We start from the raw sequence: 21,398 nt of genomic DNA on the forward strand, positions 1-21,398 counted from the left end.
TCACTCCGGTTCTTATGACCTTCATGCTTGCGTCTTTGTACTTTATATATCTGGCACGCAAAATAAAGAAAACGTCCAAATGTCATAAAATTGTTCTTGTACCACTTCCTGATAGCGACTCCACTGCAGTGTTAAAGTCAAGTTTCTCCCATAGCTCGATCAAACCACATCTTTCTGCCATATGCATTTGAAGGTTTCCTGAGGTGTCCAAGAAGTGTGGCAAATGCTTTCCAATGATGATGTTAGTTGTAACTGACTGAAAAGGAAAAGAATGTAAATTTAGGCAATTCTCTGTTTAACATACCGACTCAAAAGAGAGAAAATGTGGCATGTATAAAAACAACATCAATCATTCAATTTATTAGAGTCCTAACGCAGGACGAGGTTACCCTCAGAGGTACGCGTATCAATTTTAATACCTCCCTATTATTATATGACTAGCTCCGTGAGCGATCAAGATGAAATGAATCCCGTGCTCTGATTGGCTACCCGAGCGGTCAAGATGGAGCCATCTTGACCGCTCGGGATCGCACGCTGTGTTCCCGCAAGCGAAAAAACTTTTCAGTTCCGTCGACGCTGCTACAAAAAGCCTTTCAGTCTTAAACTTGAGCTATTAAACCATTTTTCGAAACAAAACAAATATTTTCTGTCTGTTTCTAGCGAAAGGGAGTCCGATAACAAAGAAATAGGTCTTGAAGCAAACGAGAACAGACTAATTAAACAACAAATGTTAACGAGGTTCGTGAATTTTATTTGCCGCGACAACCAGCTAATACAAAAATTAAAACGCAAAGCGACTTGAAGCCATGATATCGGTTTTGTTTGGTGGAAAAGGGAGAGAAGACAGTGACATACCTGAAGAATAAAGAATTCGGCAAACTAAGCTTGTCGTTTGTGTAAATCTTGATGGAAGAAAGCGGACGGAACGGCGAACCAGGCACTGTAAGCTTTCAAAGCTTAAATTATCTTTTCACCGAAGCCTCCAACGCTCACGTCGAATAAGGTCGGGTCGAATATTTAAATCAATGATGTAGCTTTTCCCGTGAGTTTGTAAGTCCCAAACACTTTCAACAATCACATTTTCAATATCAGCTCGTGATACCGTGACGGCAGGTTTGCACAACTAAAGCGCCAGAAGCGAGCAAATACTCTGCAAAGTGTCCAATAATCAAAAGCTGGCGGCCAGATGGAATGGACATTCTTGTTTAAAGGCTTCAAACTCAACGTTGATTTCGCTGTTGTCGCATAGTTTTACTTCGTCTCGATTCATTCAAGAATTTGGACTCGAAAAAAGTCATATAATAAATCCTTTATTGACCAAGCTTGTTCGGTCAAGATGGCAGGATATTGGCCTCGTACTTTTGACTTCGTCTCGGTCCATAACCACGCAAAAAAAAAGAACTTGGCCAATATCCTGCCATCCTGACCTCACGCTTGGTCAATAACCCATATATATCAAATCTTCCTAATATCGAATGAATACCGGTACTAAAAAGCCCGGGGAAAACATTTGGTCATGGATTTTAACGGCACTCAGAGCCACTGTTGACAATAATATACATTATAAGCCTATCTTTTTGTATGTCTTTAGTAATATATACTTTAAAGTAAACAAATGTAACAGTTATAAAAAACTGCACTTTTTAGTTTTAGTCACTAGAAAAAGCTGTTGAAATATATATATATTTTTAAAAAATACACTGTTATACCCGTTTTAAATATTCTTTTCTTGAATCATTAATTTTATTTAACTTTTCACTACATCATGCAGCACTGTAAAAACATGTAATAAAACAACTTTATACCATTGTGTCATAGAAATAGAATTGTCAATTAACAGAAAGTCTTTATTAAAAGAAATTAATGCGTTTATTTCAGGGAAAGTTATCTGATGCAGAGTGATGTTCTTCTATAAACGAACTTCGTAGGAGTACCACCACCATTCAAATCTTCGTATTTGCATAATTATAAGCTTCTAGCTTTCCACTAAATATGGATAGCTTTTAGAAGTTATTGTGATGATCGACTACGTTTTTTAAAGTCTGGTTTGAACGCACGCCGCAAGAATAACCATCAGTGCATGCAATTACACAAGCCGAAAAACGCAGACGTGGGTCCTGTGTGCCTATTCTCGGACGCTTATGCTTCCGTTGTACGTGTATACATTAAATATAAGAAACGTTGACCCTGTGAAAAACAAACCGTGAGCGATAAGACCGAATGGGATTCTGGGTAGACAGAATAGGTAAGCTTAGAAATATTCCATTTATTTTTAATCAAATAATTTTATTTCTTTTTTGAGCTTCAAGAGTATGATTTGTGCAACCTGTCTTATTATAGTGTTTATTTTGTCACAAACGACGATGTCTTTTTTCCGATTTTTCAGTAAACATTTGGGTCACATAGTTTATGGTTTATGCTTTTTATGGGTCAACGTTTCTTCAAGTGAAACTGTCAGGCATGGGAGATATTCCAAGTGATATAATTAAGTTAAGTTCATCAACAACCTAGTTGTGGTCTTTTTTACTTGCTTAATCCTTCCAGCTGAGACGAAATGCGCCACGGCCACGGCCTGCCCTTCGCCCCCAACAGCCCAATCATCTTTAGCTCAATCACCGCCGTTTCTTTGCTAAGTAGTTTTGGCCTGCTTCATTTGGGATTACCACAATGAAAGACATTTGTTAGGGAGAATAAGAACCTCTCTGCCCTATCGATATTGGCTTGCAAGTTTTCATGAAGAGAATTGCAATAAACAACATTGAAAACGGGGAAGAGGGGAAAAGAAAGAAAATGTCCGGGATGTAAAGTGCCCAACTTATCCCTTACCGGATTCCCGTTCCTGTCAATTCGAGTACTTTTTGGGACTTTTTTTTATACACATTTCAGAAGGCCATGTGTGTGTGTGTGGGGGGGGGGGGGGGGGGCGGGGGGAGGTACATAACAAAGTCTAATAATGGGTCAGCTCAGCTCTGAGAACCAAACGTTTCCTATTTACAACCCTTTTTCGTTTGACACATAAGGTTACCCTGATACGCCGCAAAATGTAATAACAATCGCCGCAAAATGAAATACTGGCGCAAAATGTAATAAAGTTGTTAACACAAAGTGTAATAACTTATTAACGCAAAATCTAATAACCCTTAAATAACCTCGTGTAAGTTAACAAGGACCAAATAGGAACTGCCCCCTCCATCCTCCAAGACCTATTTTTTTTGGCAGGTATTTTTTGGAGTTAAGAGTTTTTTACCTCCTCCAACCACGCTGTCTTTTAAGGTCGGATTGGGGAGGAGAAAAAGCCTTGAATCTTATCTGTAAATAGGTTGGGTATGTTTTGTACAATAAATAGTGGCGAACCAAAGTGTTTCATGATAACAGGAAAATTGACCTCTTAGCATCTGAGCCATGTAAAGACAAAAACGGGCGGATTTAAAAATCCCCCCTGCACCCCTTCAACCGCCACAAAAGCAAAACAGATACAAGCAAATAGTCCTCGTTTTCAACCATACGCCATTTCGCAATATTATCAACTTTGTATTTAAGTGGTCAAAATCTATATTTCATTTCAAACCAGAAATACTCGTCTTTTTTCGTCAGTTTTGTCGAGAAATATCCTGTTGAATACTTCGAAGGCGGAGAATTAGTAGGTGAAAGATAAGCTCAAACAAACGCAGCAGTCGTCATTTTACACCGAGCACATGTCAGGACTTACGACCACAGTACAAAGTTTCAGGGTTAAAATCAGAAGCATATGCAACGCAAGCGTACTCGTAGCCCTTCTAGCATATCAACATATCCCTCACCGAGTTTGCAGGTTGTGTTAAACCGGGGCCGAGTTGTCAAAGCAAAGATGCGATACGTCTATAATGCTGAACTCGCGTAAAACCAACAAAAAGTTGGTGTCACGGATCAGCTTTGCTAAACCATTTCGAAATATATATAAATTTAAGAGTTATTACATTTTGCGTTATTACATTATGCGTTAGAAAATTTATTACATTTTGCGTTAAAAAGTTATAACATTTTGCGTTAACAGCTCTATTACATTTTGCGTCAATGTTATTACATTTTGCGGCGATTGTTATTACATTTTGCGTTAGTATTACATTTTGCGGCGATTATTAAATTTTGCAGCGTAACATACCCTTTCATTTACCTTACGTAGAAAACGCCATCCCTTTCACAAACCTACAGTGAACACACTGCATCCTTTCTCTATTCGATCAAACACCGTACTTCTTCTCTAACCGGACTTTTTTTACAGTGTTTGTCTTGCGGAAAAGACAGCATTAAGACACAATTGAGCTGGAACTACGCATCAAGTTTATTTATTTAATTGAATCCGTTATACCCCTTAATTTAACAGATAATAATTGAATTATATTGCAATATACATTTATTGACCAATAATTGAATGAGGCTGTATTTCCTGCCTACACCATTTCGCATGAAGGAGGGCGGTACTCAAGAAAGCAATTGTCGGATGCCTTGATCTGAGTTAAAACCAAAACTCACACATACGATACCAATAAAAAATATAAAGCCACCGAAATTCATTTTGTAAACCGCTCCCGAACTTGGTCAAAACATGGACAATAAACAATTAAATAGAAAACAAACCTACATTCTAGTAAATAAATGCACCCTCATACAGACGCTTTCAATCTGAAATTTCGAGCTCCGTCTCATGTCTTGGAACAATTGTTTTAGCTACAGTTATACAAATTAAAGCCTGGTTTTCATATAATCGCACAAGTCGTTTCTATCACCTCTGTCGCTTCAAAACGTTTTCTTGCGATCGGGGCGATTATGTGAGAACATTACACAGACGATCGCTAACGTCTTCGGCGATTGGGGCCATTGTGATCGCTTGAATCGTCCGTGTTCTATCCTTCTAGCTTCTCTTTTCCTTCTTCGCCGTTAAACTGCAATAACAGAGAAGATAGGAGGCCACAAGTTTTGCTCTTTCATTGAAGGCTGTCATTGTGCTGGATCTAGGGCTGACATGATTGTTTTTTCGTAGGTCCGGCTTCGCGCATCGCAGGCGATCGGAACGATCATATATGAGAAACCCGCGATCGCTTCTATTGGCTACGATCGTCTCATCAGTGGCAAACGATCGATGCGATAGAAACGATTGGGGCGATCATTAGAGTAACAGCCTTACAGATTTTTTTTGCCAGTAGCTACAAGCAGTGCATATGGCCATACACTCGTCGTCTTTGATGTATTTCCTCATAGCTTGAGTCAATCAAACGTATGATTGTTACAGGCAGAGCGATCCCGGGAATGACAGCGTTTGTTATGAACTGAAAAGTGATCTTTTGAAAGACTTTGTTTTTTTCGTTCAGTTCAGACTCGTGGAAAGGCGAAGGAGGAAAGACTACTACCATCACTGCAAAACACATTAAGAACAAAGCCATGAATAATACAGTTTCCCTTGTCTCTTTAAAACTGTTCCATAGTGAAGATGTTTTCACAGAATCGTTTGAAGTGCTTTGGTCGGGTACTTGCTTGTATCGCCTCCAATTCAAAAACAGGAAAAGAAAAATGATAACCAAATAGATAATAATAATTGCGAGCTCAAATACAAATTCTTGAGGCAAACAACTATACCCCAATATAACTGCAGTACCAATACACCCAGAACATAATGTAAAGTAAAGAAGTAGCAATTTTCGGTGTTGACTCAGTTTGCGACTTTCCGATTCGATCGCCAAAATCACCAGTAAGTTGCAAACCATGAAAAATACCATACTACTGGAAAGCACTTTCCGAACACTACAGTGCTCGGTTCTTTGCTGGACATCATGAAGTTCTATCCACGCCTCAATAGAGTTGACGCAAATTATGGTTATTTGATAGACAAACTGACAAATAACCAAATGTCTGCAATTTTGAAGAAATGTGTACTTTCGTTTGTCTTTCTTGATACTGCTCCACAGCATTTGTACGTTGAGAAAAACTCCCGCCAAGACAAGGACTGCGAAAAGCAAATATACCAAGCTCATGGTGAAGCTCTGTAGATCATGTCCCAGTCAAAGCTATTCAATTGATCGCCGATCAAAATGATACAAACTAAAAAGCACGGAATACTGAATTCAATGGATCGCTCGGCGAAGATATCTTCCTTGCAGTCCAATTCCACGGTACTAACGTGTATGTGACGTTCACAGGTCGCCACTCCGTTTTGTTGGTTATTTCATTGTTAATTCATATATGGTATATACTCGGCGCCTGTGCTCCTAGCTTCCTGAACTTCTAAACTTGCCTATTTATGGATATTATTTTTATCCGCAATCAATTACGTACACAAATTTACTTTGTACAATAAAAATTATTCGTTGAATACAAAAGATGAGAATACCCGGAAAGTAAATGAACACTTCCTCCGTTGTTATGAGCACTGTTCCCTGGAAACCGGCTTCTGGCCAGGAAAAATTTATAGTTGGTGCGTTTTCTTTCCTTTTTTGGTACTTTGTTCCTTTGTGTCTGTGATTTGAAGAAACATTTATTTTGTGACCAAATTAAATATTGCCAAGGAAACGAAAGTGTAACAGGTCGAACAGAGTTTCTTGGTATCCGGTTTGAAGCGGATTTTGAGGTTGGGTATACCGAATATATTTGATATAAGTTTTTTGGTTTCCTGGGCCGACGTAAACTACATGTTTTGATTAAATGTTTAATACGAGCTAGCAAGCACTACATTCGTATTACAATATAACTAGCAAGCACTACGTGGGAGGCGCGGTGGCCTAATGGTTAATGTGCCGGACTTGGGATCGAGCGGTCCGGTTTCGAGGTCTGGCGGCCGGTGTCCTAGCCGATTTTGTCCCCCCTGGATTTTGTCCCCCCGGACCAAATCCGCTAGCGGATATTGTCCCCCGGACAATATCCGCTAGCCGATATTGACCCCCGGGAGTCAGTATTCGCTAGCGGATTTTGTCCCCCCTTCGCGAATTTTGTCCCCCCGTCAAAAATGATCATACTTCGCTATCGTACTCCTACTCCTGGAGTCGTAAACGAATAAAAGAAAAGACGATTAAATGTGAATACGAATATTTCATGAACATTGAAAAGACGAAATAGACAAGGTAAGTCTCGGTGTTTACCAACCACCGCATTGGAAAAGCTATGTTATTCTCAACACGGCCCGAAGCAACGTTTTCCAATCGAAAATCGTAGTTAGACGCTGTCTTTAGTCAGGTCTTTTGTTTACGACAAGCTTTGCAATGAATTTTAGTAAATTTCTGAAATAACTTAGAGACCAGCATAGAACGCAAAATTGCATCGCCATTTTAAGAAGATACTTAATATTTACTATAATAAATATGGCAGACTTACAACAAGTTTTGTGTTGTCATTCGAGGGAACGCAAATGGAAAGTTTACTGAGTAAGAGGGAAACAAAGCTTAAATAACAATTGTTGAGGGGGGGACAAATTCGGCGAAGGGGGGTCAATATCGGCTAGCGGATATTGTCCGGGGGGACAATATACGCTAGCGGATTTGGTCCGGGGGGACAAAATCGGCGGGGGGACAAAATCCGCTGTGACACCGGGGTCATTGTGTTGTGTTCTTGGGCAAGACACTTTACTCTCATAGTGCCTCTCTTCACCAGGTGTATAAATGGGTACCGGCGACAAAATGCTGGGGGTACCCTGCGATGGACTAGCATCCTATTAATGGGACGATTAAATGCAGAGAGCCACACAACGTTAGGAAGACTATGGCACAATTGTTGTCGGATCTCACGTAACTTGGAGATGCATGTACTAGAACTCACTCGAGGTGAAACTGTAAAGAAATCTTCAAAGAAACACCCGTGGTATCTTACCGGCGCTCTCCCAACCTTCGAGATTTACTCGTCCGAGCGAAACTTAAAGGCCCTAACCAATGCAGTCAGCCGCCACCCGGCACCTTCCGCTGTAACTCAAATCATCGATGCCTCACTTGCCCCCACATCGAAGATGGCAAAACAACATATACCTTCAGCAGTACTAACGAAGTCAGACAGATTAAACATCACATAACGTGCAACTCAACTAACCTTGTATATATGATACAATGTAAAAGATGTAATAAACAATATGTAGGAGAAACAAAACGAACTCTTCGGGAACGTTTCACTGAACACAGGCAGGCCAGCAATAATCCAAGGCACAAGAAAGCAGCCACTGCAGTCCCTACTCATTTCAACATGCCAGGGCACTGCACATCAGACATGTCTCTAGTTCCTCTTGAATTGCTACCCACTAAAAGTACTTCTCGTCGCAAAGCAAGAGAAGCATATCTCATAGACCGAGGCAAAACTCTTGAACCTAATGGCCTCAATAGACGCTCTGAACAGTGATATGTTATATCTTTAGATCGTTATATGAAAGTTAGCTTTAGTTTATTATTATTTTTTATTTTTATTTTTTTTTAAATTTTTTTCATCTTTTATATATTATTAGTGCGTGTATTTTCTTTATACGTATATATTACACCCTCGACGCTGTATTTTATGCTTTTTCCTTATATGGCTATCGTGTTACGTATTATCCACTTATATACTTTTATTTAAATTTTAGGAGCCGTTAAGTTTTATCTCACTCCAGCTCTGGCCCTGTAGAAGACTAGTTGACTAGTCGAAATATCGGCCAAATAAATTGTCCAACACAAGTGTCGTCGTACTAGCCGTGCATTTAAAATTACTATCCTATTAATGCTACAGAAACCTGGCAAGTATGGGCCACTTGGCTCGAGGCTTCCTAGAAAGCACTACACATTATGTCGATTTCTTTGTTGCTCGCACCTTTATTGGGACGCGATCGCGACTTTCACTGCCGCATAGCGTTATTATCAATACGAATACAAACAAGTTGAGACTGTATTAAGGCCATCTTATTAAAATCCCGAAACGAGTCTGTAGTTACTTGACGAAATCGTTCAGGAAAATAAAATCGCTGCATCCTATTCCTCACAATAATCTAAAGGAGATTCCGCACTGAGAAGAATCACGGCTTGAGTATGTCAAATTTATGGATAGCATAAAACATTTTTAGAGTATTTATATTTCACCTTCACTGTCATAGCTCAGTTACTTCTTAGATAAAGGAAAGCTTCCCGTTTAACTGCAGTCATCATCAGTTTTCCCCTGTTTCTGCCGATGGGAACTCTACGAGTTCAAAACCCAATCCACCGTAGTGGCTTTATGGGTTCCTTGCTTTGACCAAGGTCTAACGTACGACCAAAACGTCAGTGTTTTTGTTAAGTGTCACCCGGCGAATTGCACTAGAATTAACAACCCAAAACTGAAATAAACAGAACGTGCGATAAAAAGAAAGAGGTGAGCCTTTGTTTACAATAAACAAGCAAGTAATTTTTAAAAGAAAAAAGTTCCGAGTGCCTCTCGCCTACGAGCATTTATGTATTTAAAGTAACGAAGCAGCTCAGTCTTAATTGTATAATTAAAACCCTGTACATTTGTTAAACCAGTGACAACCTTGCATAATAAGTTGTTTGTTTAATTATTTCATTTTCATTCAGTGGCGAATAACTTATCTAAATTATATAGAAAAATCTCTTGGTTACTTTCAAATGTCAAAAAAGGATTCATCAAAGATCTTGATTCCTGGAATCTGTTTTGGAGTGTAAATGCTTACGTTCATTCGTCCAACCTCCATCATTGGCGGCTCGGGTATCAAAAATTTCCAGTAAGGAAGTTCACGAAGTTTCCCTGTTCTTGCAATAGAAGGAGTCTTGCACATCGTGCTTCGAGATCCGCTTTTTCTACTGAAGCAGTTTGGGTCTAGCCTATCGCTTTTTCCATCTTGATGCTCCGTTCTGGAACTGTGAAGCACTGGAGAAATTCTAACTCGACGTATGTTCGGAGTGACATCAATTTTTACGTCTTCGTCTAAACGCCCTTCTCTCGCGTGCATTTCTTCATGTTTTGATTCCAGCAAATACCTCGTTATACTCGATCTTCGTGAACTACAGAGCGATGGATTCGGCGTCTCTATGCGAATTTGCGGTTCTAAGGACGGAGTGCTGCTCTCGCTTAAGACGCGGTCTGCACAATACCTTGAATCGCGTAGACGCACTTTTTCAGAATTTGTGCAACTATTCGGACGCGTTTTCAAACCGTTTATGTTATGAGTGGGTGAAACTGTTGATGGCCTCCTACGTTGGAGCGGGTCGCATTCTTTATAAACCGAAAACGGGGTTTTAATGTCTCTATCGCCCTCTTGCGGAACGCATAAAACATACGGAGATACACAAATGTCCGGAAAGCTTCGGGTATGTTCGTCGATAACAAATTGTTGCATTTGTGACTTGGTGCAATAAGTGCACAAACCAGGTCCCAGCACATCACAGAATTGTTTGGAAAACTCGCCTTTGTCCATGTGCACTAATCTACTGCAGTACTGTACTCTAGGTGCAAAGCTTATTAAAGATCTACTTTTTAAGTATTTTTCGCTAGTATGTGTCGCTGCGCTGTTTTTTCTTTGTGATAAAGTCGGAGACGATAAAGGGCTTTCTTGACCAGCTTTCGTCTCGTTTTCCACCCAGTTCTGTTGCTTTACCTCGCGTAATAAACGTTCTCTTGTTGATTTTTCGAGCTCCGTTTCTTCCATAACAACGTAACTGTACTCTAACTTCTCGCCTTGCTTCTGTAGCAATCTCGTATCAAGCGCATCTGTGTTTATTGATTTTCTTCGAATTCTTGGAGGTTTTTCCACAGGCGAACGAATTGTATTTCGAGAGAATTTAACTCTCTTGCCATCGGCGAAAAGGTCGGCTTGTGTAGATTTTACGCCGCTTTTGTGTTCCGCGAGTTTAGAGAAGGCTTCAAACTCGGAAAGTTTCTTGCCTTTTTTCAAGTTGTTTTGTTTTCTTGTGATGAAGTTTTTGTTCACATGGGAAGAAAACCATTTTATGCCATGTGCTGCTGAATTCCTTCCTTCGCCGACAGCCATATCTACGCGTTTTTTTCTCTCTTTCTCTCTCGTGACGACAAATCTTGTAAAGTAAACTGACTGTTCACATGATTAATTACGTCGTTAATATAGGTGTCCACTTCTTCAATTCAAATATTGACTTTCTTACTGAACTGTACAAACGAACTGACGAGGCGCGACTAGTTGAATAATCATTCAAAATGTTATTAAAAGCAATATCTTGTCGGCCAAGCGGCAAAACAAGAAAGAAGCCGAACACAAAAGCTTAAGTCCCTTAATAACAGTTGTTTTACTATTATTTTAATCGATTTGCATCTTGCGGGCAGGTTTTTGTAATCACGACAAAGCCATTTCGTGTAACTTTAAATCCCTTGGGTGGTGTCAAGAATTAAAGCGGTATGTTCTTGTAGTTTCTATGGTAATATGGGGCTCGTGAATTCGTCGGCAACCGTTTGAAACAAAACAAGGTCAAGTTTTAATGTTATTAAAATCACCCAGCAATTAGTTATGTTGGCTTTTTCATCAAAATTGATTTCGTTGTTATGCAAGCTAATCTAATCCTAGAAGTCATGACTTGTTGTTCTTTGCGGGAGAGAGTCATGACATTCAGATCAAGAAGGATTTTTTCTTCAGCTGTTGATTACAAACACTTGAAAACGTGCTTAAACAAACGAGTTAGGAATTAACATTTCAACCCTAAAGTCAACAAACGGATTGTCCGTACGAGCCTTCATACGGTAGTTATAATACTGGTTGAAAGAATGTTGTACGACTTCAAGACAATTTTAGTGTTAGGAACTCTGTTCTAATTGCAAGAAGTGTAAGTTTTGTGGTTAACAGAAATAATATTGTAAAGCAATGTAGTTCTGTTGTATGTGGTGTTTTTTGTATATGTGTTGCAATAAAAAGATGAAGACAATTTTCTCTCAGTAATAATAACCTAGACTTTCCCAATCTGAATGTGTTGATACTTCGAGGAGAAATAAGAAACCAGACTCTCATTAAACTTCTCGAGGCTTACAAGAATGTTAGTTTTCACTTCTCTGCCGTTCCACTTTAATTCAAAAAAGTTTAAAATTCTACGCCGTGGTAAACGCATAGCAAAAAAGAAAATAATGAAGGCAACAGAAAATTTTACTTTCTTGAAAGTTTTTGTAAGATCGTTTTAGCTTTTTTAGTTTAGTTTCAAAACATTTTTAAGTTTACACGATAAACACTGACCGCCCTAATAACAATTAGGTTTTTTAACTTCAACTGTGTTACCTTTCAATCCATAAGAACTTTTAGACTCCTTACTTAAAGGATTTTGATTATTTTTAATTAACTGAGCTTCAATAAAAGAAGTGTACGTTATTGGTTTAATGTTGTCACTTCTTAACACGTTCTGTCAAGGGCATGCGTGTGCGGGGTAGAAGGGATTTTTTTTAAGCTGGTTCGACCATGGTAACAAGGTTTGTTAGAAACCACTTCAAAGCGCAAAGACGCCAGATTTCCTTCCAGTGCCCAGGCAAAGAAAGCTGCAGCAATCTTGCGTTTCCTGTGAATGGGGTATCAAATTCTTGTAAATAATCTCGGGTAAACAGTCTTGGTTGCCAAGGTAACTGATATCTAACTGTCACAAATGAGCTCGCTCAACGAATCTTGTCAGTTAAGCGGAGTCGTCAAAACGGATACCGTAAATGATCTAATAAACGCCTCGTATCTAATAAACGGCCTCCCCTGACGTGTAAAGTTTGTATTAGACGTCCCTCTCTAATAAACTCCCCGTGTCTAATAGATGCCCCCTTAGATCGCCTCAAAACCAAGAAAACGCTCCATAAAGTAAACTCACGCAATTTATTTAGTTTCTTACTTGACTTGGACATCGAAGAGGCCAACGATGCCAACATGGTTGACCCCGATGACGATGAAGACACCGATATCGAACTATGAACGACATCTCTAGGCTTTGCATTAGCGCACATTAGATAAGTGATTAGTCTCCCATTCGCACTCTGGTTGTTAACTTATTCTGCGAGCAATCAACGCATCTTTTTTGGTTTTGTTGACGTTGTTACGGTAAAATTGTAATAAACGCCTCTCTATAATAAACGCCTCATATCTATTTAACGCTCCCCTTAGGACCCCTCAAATTTAATAGACGCCCTTTCATCGATACGAATCAATTATTTTCGTTTTGTGTATATAATGCCTTGTGTTTCAATCCTTCTGCATTCGCGCGCAACACTCGCGCTGAGCGTGTCTATGATTTTCTGACGTTTACACAGGGAACCCAGACTGTCTGACTGCAAGTGACGTATCCCATTGGCGTCTCATAAAAGCAAGGGGGGGTGGGGGGGAACAACCTTCTAAATTGCAAGATGAAACACAAAACACTTCCCTGAGTCCAAAAAAGATATCAAGCTTGCTTCTTTATCAATGTTAAGGCCAAGGTGTGGAGGGTCGGGCATGGGGTGGGGATTTTGACATTTTCTTTGAAAAAAAAAGGCAAATTCCCCACCCCAGGACAAATTAATTGGTCAAAATCCCCTCCCGGGGGCAAGGGAAGGTGGTCAAATATCCTTTAAACCTTGTAAGCCATATAATCAAAATCCCTACACTGGGGACTTCAGGTATGATCAAAATCCCTACCCTCACGATTAAACTTCCTTGGTTAGCCCCTTGTCCTCCCCCCTCCTCGGCATTAACATTAATAGGTGCATTACAAGTAGAAGTTTGGGTTCCATTTACCAATTTGTAATATCACCTTTAATGAAAGTCGCAAATCGATCAGGGTATTTAGACAGTTTATTATCAACTCTTGCAACAGACATCAAAAGAATTATTGTTACAATTTGCTTGCAATAAAATATCAGTCTTGTCCAGTAAATGAGGATAGAGTAATTAAAAGGACAATTAAATAAAATACCAGCCGTACTACCTCATTATTAATCCTTTTATGTTTGACTTGTAATAGATTTTATGAACACCAAGTTTTTAAAATAAATGTATGGCTATCCTGGGTGCCAGATGTTTTTTTTTTTTGGCCAGGAAGCTGCTATCTGCCGCAACCGTGACAAAAGCAGCTTCGCCACAAAAAAAAGGGAAAAAACCTCTTGCCACGACTACTTAAGATTTGTGTATAGTTAATTTAGTTAAAATAAATAAAAAAGGTTTATTTCTTTACTGAACTGTTTGCCACCACTGTGCTGCTGTTTTTTTTAGTGCTAGATTTGATGTTTTTTTCTTCTAGAAGAGAACACAAGAAGTTGCTTCTCTCTTACAATTTTTATTTACTGTGACTTTCAGTAACAGGTTAACTCTGCTGTCAATCATCATTATGACAACAACCGATGCACTGCTAAAAAAGAATGTTTCGACTGTTCACCAGTCATTTTCAAGTTCGATGTAAGAATAAAATTATGTGTAAATATACTAGTAAAAACGCTTAAATATGTACATACAAACAATAGACAATAAGAATGAAAGGCTAATCATGACTAAAAAAAACCTTGTGCGAATGGCATGCACAGTTGTAAAAGATATAATTAAAAACGTAAAAACAAGCAAATAAAACGATAGAGTATTTATTCCAAAAATATATCTATAAACAAATAATTCCGCGCAGAGTGAGTCAATTATTGACTTTTGGGTTTATTTTTTTTTTATTTTTTTTTTAAATTTATTTATTGACACACAAAGAACACTACTTAACAAATACATACACTACCTACGATGCTAATTACAGGACATTACTTATTACATTATTTAATATACATTTTCTTTTTAAATAATAATATCGCAATAACACGCCTTACAATACCTACTATAACAAATAGCGCTCTTACAAAAATATTACATGATATTACTATTACATTTTAAAGTTACAATCTATTTACAAAGTTCAATTTTTTACTACTAACTCTAATACTAACTGTATGTATTTTATTTTACTATGAAACGAAAAATAAATAAAAAAATAAATAAATAAATAAATAGATTGCGGCACAACCTCTGGGCAGGGGGCGGGGTAACTTGAGGGAACTCAGGCACAAAGTGTTGTCCATTTTGCTTTGAATTTTGTCAAACTATTATTTTTAACAGCGATTGTGCGTTCATAGAGAATCTTTTGATTGAGTAAGAGAAGGAAGATATCTAGATTCGGATATGCTGAATTCAACCAGGACAGAAAAATGTGATACTTGGCGATGAGGAGGAAATGATTCGGGGCATAAAAATTACTTAAATCTGGTTTATAACCGTAAAAAATATCTGTGTCAATTAAGGTGATATTTTCTGAACGTTTTTCATTCCACCATGCAATAACTTTTTTCCAGAATAATTGTACCGTCGGACACTCATACAGCAAATGAGGTAAAGTTTCGTATGAAGAGCTACAACGATCACAACTGGGAGAACTTTTCAATTTCATTTTGTAAAGTCTGTTATTAGTGGGTAGAATGTTATGTATGACCTTGTATTGGAAACATCTGAGTTTATTTTCTATTGTAACTTTGAATGGCAATTCATAAATGGCTTTAGCAGGAAGACGTTTTCCTATAAGCTTAGTTTCTATGTTTGGGGCTTTAAACACTTTCATAACAAGCAGTTCGCGAGCAGATTTGGCGGTGACATTCGCAAGAGGAAGCTCATTACTGTCAACATCGGTAAGCATTCGTTCGGAATTTAAAATTGATTTTTTCCATTCTTCAGGGATCGCGGTGAGAAGGCCGTAATACGTTAAGAAGTTTACCGTCATACCATATCTATGTTGAAACTCAGACCAGGATAAAAACGTTCTGTTCTCATTTAGCAGATGACCGATTTTAATAACTCCTTTTCTATGCCAAGATGGATAAAAGACTGATTTACCATCTATTTTAATATAGCGGTTATTCCAAATAATTTCGTTTTCATATTCCTTAGCAGAAGAAGGGTCTATAGAATGTAGCTCCTGCCAGACATTCAATACTTCCTTGTAAAAGGACGGTACATACGAGACGAAATTAAGATCAGATACATTAAAATTACATTCCAAAAGAAACGAACCACCATATTGGGATGTAGCGGATGAGAAGAGGGAGCACCATTTGTTATCACCAGCTTCATATAAACGTTTAACCCATGCTCCCTTTAAAGATTTGTTCATCATGTTGAAATCTACCATGTTAAGGCCCCCTTTCTCAATAGGACCAATAAGCGTGTTACGTTTGACCTTATCGGGCTTAAAGTTCCATATGAACTTGAAACAAATATCATTAACTTCACTAGAAAAATTTGGTGGTGTCGTGAGAACGGAGGTATTATAAACAAGCTTGGAGATAGCGAGGGTTTTGATGATACAAATTCTTCCCATTAAAGTTAAGCCTCTGGTCGTCCATTGATTTAAAATTTTCTTTAGCGCAACAAGTTTTTCCTCGAAATTAATTTTTAATTTTGGGTTTATTTTTGGTAGAGGTGTTGTGCCAAAAAAAAATTAAATGGTAAATCTGTCTGAATATGATATAAAATGTATAAAAAGTTCTACCATCACTAAATGAACATCACAAGTTTTGGAGTAAATGTAATGGCATAAAATACCAAACTTGCTTAGAATTTTAAAAAGCAATATCTTTCAGGGGCACCCAACGGAATATTTCGTTAAAATATCTGTTCGGGAGACGATTTGAGATCTAGAATTTTCGGAACATGCATTGTAAATTTTTTTGCTTGCCTGCCTTTCCTAGGATTTTCGAATATCTAAAAAATGGTATAATTGTTCATTTTTAACGGATTTTTTACTCTAAAAAGGTCACCTAGAATTTTCGGGAGCCCTTCTCTGGCTGGAATTTTCAAAAAGGTAAGTTTTGATAACTATAACTTTCGGATCACTAGACTTTCAGCTAGGAAATCCGAACAGATAAAAAATTTTTAGGGGATAAAAATATGCCTATATCTACCGTTTAAATGCTAAAATTCGTTCAACGGTGCTATCTTTAAGTGGTTTTGAACTATATTCTCGATGGGTGCCCCTGATCTTTCAAGGCCATACTTTTACTTTTGAGGGGGGTAGGGGTTTTTGCACCTGAACATGAATAATAATGATGATGATAAATTAAATTTATAATGTGCCTTTTCCATTAACAGTAAATATGTTAAAAATTTAGGGGAGGCTGACATTCAGGACGGCTTACTTTTTGAAAGGGGTGGGGGTCTTCTCAAAGTGAAGATGAACCTTTTCTTGTTTGAGGAAGGAGAGCACTTGCCATATCTGCCCTCCAAATTGGCCACTGCTTACCAGTTCCCGATTCTATAACAGAACACAGTTACCCTGGGTTCCAGAGGGTTTTTTTTTTTTGCGGTGACAAAGAGCGGCGAAGCCGTGATCGTCCAGAGAGTGGCGAAGCCGCGATCGAACGAGAAAAAAAAAACCCTCTGGCACCCAGGGTAGAACACAGTTGACCTGGGTGGGGAGGGGATGGAGTTTATTGCTAAATATTATAATTCTTAGCACCCTCCAACCTGGGTCCAATGGCGATCTCAAACCTTGAGACTACATTCCTTTTTACACAAGCATGGTGAAACAAGCAACTCTAGAAAGTTCCGTTGCACGTTTGGTTTTGAAAAGAGTAAAGATGGCCTTCAGTAAAATGCCAAGGAGTTTGTTAAGTCATGTTTCTGAAAGCTAGGCATGCACAATTCATCCGAAGTGCAATATTTATTTCTGTACTTCCAATTGGAACTTTCCAGGGTTGCTAATTTCCCGTCCAGTGGCCAAGGAAAAATTTGAAGAAATGAAGACAGATTGGGTGGAATAGAAGTTCCACAAGGTGCTCAAATGGGAAGTGAAGGGGTCACTGAACTAAAAGTGAAGATGAGCATTCTCTTGGTTGAAAAGGGGGTCCCAGGTCATCTATTCTCTTTTCAAGGCCTGTACCCCAGTTAGCCACTGTGGACCCAAGTTAAAAAGAACCTGGCTGAACCAGGTTGCGCATATGAGCTGAGCCAGGGGGGGGGGGGACTGGTTACCAGAATTTTACAGTGTCTTATATCTATCTTGGCAGATCATAAGCTGCTTAAAAGGGGGCTAGAGTGAAGACAAACTTTTTCTTGTTTGAAAAGTAAGAGGTAACCCAGGCCATTCATGTCTAGGCACCCCCCCCCCGCCCCAAGTTGGGTGACCCTATTCGGCAGAATGACGGAACGGCACGGCGGAATGGTGGAATATCCTAAAACACGGAAAGACGGAATATCCTAAAATGAGGAATGACGGAACATCCTAAAACGCAGAATGAAGGAATATTTTAAAACGCGGAATTGTGAAACAAAAAAAACCATGTAAATTAACGAAATCCTCACTCGATCAGTGATGATCACTCGATATACTACCTCAAAATCCCTGCTCGAGATCGACATCCTTATAGGATTAAGAAGATAGAGAAAGAGCCCTTCGTTTTATGGGATATATTAAGTGTTAACTGGTTTTCTACTGCTAGCAGCCTCTGAAAACAAGTTGTTTTTTCTGTCACCACAACGAATATCCACAAGTTAAGCATCGTCATTCTTAGCTTCAATCGCCGTCTGAAAGAAATAGCAGTTAAAATTTCCTTTTGTTTGTTTGTTCTTGTTTGTGTTGTTGTTTTCTTTTTTTGTTTCACAATTCCGCGTTTTAGGATATTCCGTCTTTCCGTGTTTTAGGATATTCCGCCATTCCGCCGTGCCGTTCCGTCATTCCGCCATTGCGCCGAATAGGGTCACCCCCCAAGTTCACCACAGTTATGTTCCTAAATATTTGGGGTCAAATTCGGTATTTTGGACCACTTCCTGTTTCATTTGGACTTATCTCTAATGCATCAGTCAATTGAAACCCCGGCCCCCCGACCCCCGGGACTTGGCGGGGATTTAACGCGTCCAAAGCGGGGATTTAACGTACTTTTAACGGCGCGTTGGCCCCGGTGGGCGGTGGATTTAACACAACGTCAGTAGTCCGGGGCCGTGGAGCGGTGATTTAACAACACGCGATCACCTGAAGCGGGGACGACAGCCGGAGTTAAACATGAAGGACTAAATGTTTGCCTCGATATGTTTGTTATGGGGAATCCGTTCTAAGAAGTCTTCCATTCCCTTGATAAAGGCTTTTGTGACGCCTGGCTGATGACACGAACAGCAATTCATGTATTGAAACGTGTATATAGGTTTGTATTTAATGGGCGACAGCTGGGGTTTAACATCAAGGACTAATTTTTTTCCTCAAAATGTTCGTTCGTTCTTATGGAATCAGCCACCTTTGTACACTATCGTCTCGAAGAAAGTCAGTAGTTTCTGTTTCTGAGACTTCAGTCGTGAATTTTACCGTAGGGTGAAAGGTGTTTGCCTTTTGAAACTAAAAATAATTTTTCTATTTTGTCTCTTCTTATGTCCCACATTGAAAAGACGTCGTCAATGAATCGTTTCCACTTTTTCTGAATATAATCGTTTTCTAGTTTGGCCTTGAAGATGTTAGCAGAAGATACGGCGATTTTCGTGACATGGCTGTTGGATGGGTTTGAAGATTATCTTTTCCACTGAATTGGAACGAGTTTTCTTGAAAGATCAGACTCGGAGCATCTTCGTCTTAAAAAACTTGTTAGGCACGGGAGAGTTTATGAGACAGCTTTAGAGAAGGTTCTTTTAGGCTGTTTAGGCAGTGCAATCTTCTCAATTAAGTTGTTAAAGTCTGTCGCACAAAGCTTGTTTCTGTGCTACCGGCTGAAGTTGATGGACAATAAAAGCTGAAATACGTTCTTCTGACAGGTGTGTTCATAATAGCTTATTTCGGGTTTGAAATTTGGCAAATTTGTGACTCTGATCACTACAAAAACGATTTTGTTATTTTTTTCTCAAAGTAAAAGGCTTTTTTGTGGAAACAAACTACATCGGGTTTCTTTCCTATCTTAAAACTATATATGATGAAAAGCTGTGAAAGAAATAGATTTTTCAACTTCCGCAACGAAAGAAATCAAGATTTTTGACTGTTTTTTTTTTTTGCTGAAAGTCGCTCTTGAGTTGGTTCTTTATTTGGTTCTTTATTTGGTTCGTATTAACAGACGTCTTGGCCCCTATGGCGGGGTAAAAAGCCGGGTTTTAACACTTGGTAAATGTTAAATTCCCCGGTAAGTCCCGGGGGTCGGGGGGCCGGGGTTTCAATTGACTGATGCATAAGTTTCACTTGTGTTACTTTCTTTAAATGTGTCAAACTCTATCGTCTTTGTTCTCGGGTGACTACAACACTTGTTGAACTTCAGCAGCTTCGCGAATGCCTTCCTGAAATTGTCAAATCGCCACGCATAAACAAACGGGTTCACTCCAGAATTGGCCAAAATCAAAAGAAAATGAATATCTCTAGCCCAGTGAATAAAGGTACAACTGCAGGAACTGCAAAGGTTGGTTATGTAGATACAAATACACGATGGAAGGTAGCACGCCAAGAAGAGAGCTAACATGATCATAAAGGTCTTGGTGACTTTCTGTTCCCATCTTATAGCTTGTCTCTTTGCATGATTGTCTTCGTTAGTCTGATCCAAGCAGTCCCACTGTTTCACTTGGTTCTTAAACACGCGAAATATTTTCAGATAAGTCAATAGCATGATTAGAAATGTTGCAATTATCACGGTGTGTGCGAAGACAAAAGCGTACGTCAAGTAACCCGTGACGAGGTATATAAATGGAAAGCTAAGCGAGAATGCCCAGATGCCAGCCGCCACAAAAGCAGCTCGCTTAGGATTCAGTTTTGTTCTGTACGAGAGCGGAGAAGTAATCGCCAAAAATCGATCCAGCGTCAAGGCTGCCAGGCTGAGAACTGAAGCCGTGCTCGCAATGAAGTACGGCATGTGGATGTAAACAAGAGCTGCGGGATATTCTTTCGCAACTCCTTCGCTTACATGGTAGGCTACGGACATCGGATCGACAACAAAGCCCACTACAAGATCGCTAATGGCTAGGTTGGCCACGAAGTAGTTAAACGGCGATTTGAGATCCCTGTTAGGGTCAATGAAGATGGCTAACACCACAAGAAGGTTCCCTGGAATGGTAAACAAGCACATTCCGACGCCTATTGCGGCCGAAGTGAATGAGATGTAACTTGGAGGAATCGTTTGATTGATGCACGGATATTCACCAAATAACGACATCGCTCACAATGCTTCTCTCGAGTCAACAACCAGTATTTTAAAGTAGAACTGATGTTTACAGAATTTTGACGCGCAGATCAGATACGTGTTCCGGTTCGAAGCTGTGATATTTCCCACGTTTCACCGGATACAGAACTAGAAGCCCTGTCATTCGGGGGACTCCCCCTGTTTCGGACAGTCAAAAGGTCGAACCTGCCCGGGGATGGTGGAGAGGGGGGGGGGGGGGAAGTACTTTCGGCGAGGCCCAAAAGGTGTGCGTTTTCAGGCTGTAGGCATATCAAAGGTTAGGGATTTCACGAGTTCGGGTAGAAACCCTCGATCAGACTAGA

At 39.4% G+C, this 21,398-nt stretch overlaps 2 protein-coding genes across 2 annotated transcripts; both read right to left on the bottom strand.

Moving 5' to 3' along the window:
- Positions 1-8,840: 8,840 nt before the first annotated feature.
- On the bottom strand, positions 8,841-12,158 carry LOC144641887 (uncharacterized). Its single transcript, XM_078500899.1, has one exon. The coding sequence runs from the start codon at positions 10,958-10,960 to the stop codon at positions 9,575-9,577; it is 1,386 nt and encodes a 461-aa protein (XP_078357025.1). The 5' UTR covers positions 10,961-12,158; the 3' UTR covers positions 8,841-9,574.
- A 4,783-nt stretch (positions 12,159-16,941) lies between these two features.
- LOC144643686 (adenosine receptor A1-like) lies at positions 16,942-21,232 on the bottom strand. The gene has a single exon (XM_078503006.1). The coding sequence runs from the start codon at positions 21,067-21,069 to the stop codon at positions 20,083-20,085; it is 987 nt and encodes a 328-aa protein (XP_078359132.1). The 5' UTR covers positions 21,070-21,232; the 3' UTR covers positions 16,942-20,082.
- Positions 21,233-21,398: the final 166 nt, after the last annotated feature.

This window comes from Oculina patagonica, chromosome 2 (assembly GCF_052425735.1).
Source record: "Oculina patagonica isolate OP01 chromosome 2, crgOcupat, whole genome shotgun sequence".
Taxonomy (NCBI): domain Eukaryota; kingdom Metazoa; phylum Cnidaria; class Anthozoa; order Scleractinia; family Oculinidae; genus Oculina; species Oculina patagonica.

Excerpts from the sequence above, each read along its gene's own strand:
- LOC144643686 (XM_078503006.1), bottom strand. The coding sequence starts at position 21,069 with ATGTCGTTATTTGGTGAATATCCGTGCATCAATCAAACGATTCCTCCA.
- LOC144641887 (XM_078500899.1), bottom strand. The coding sequence starts at position 10,960 with ATGGCTGTCGGCGAAGGAAGGAATTCAGCAGCACATGGCATAAAATGG.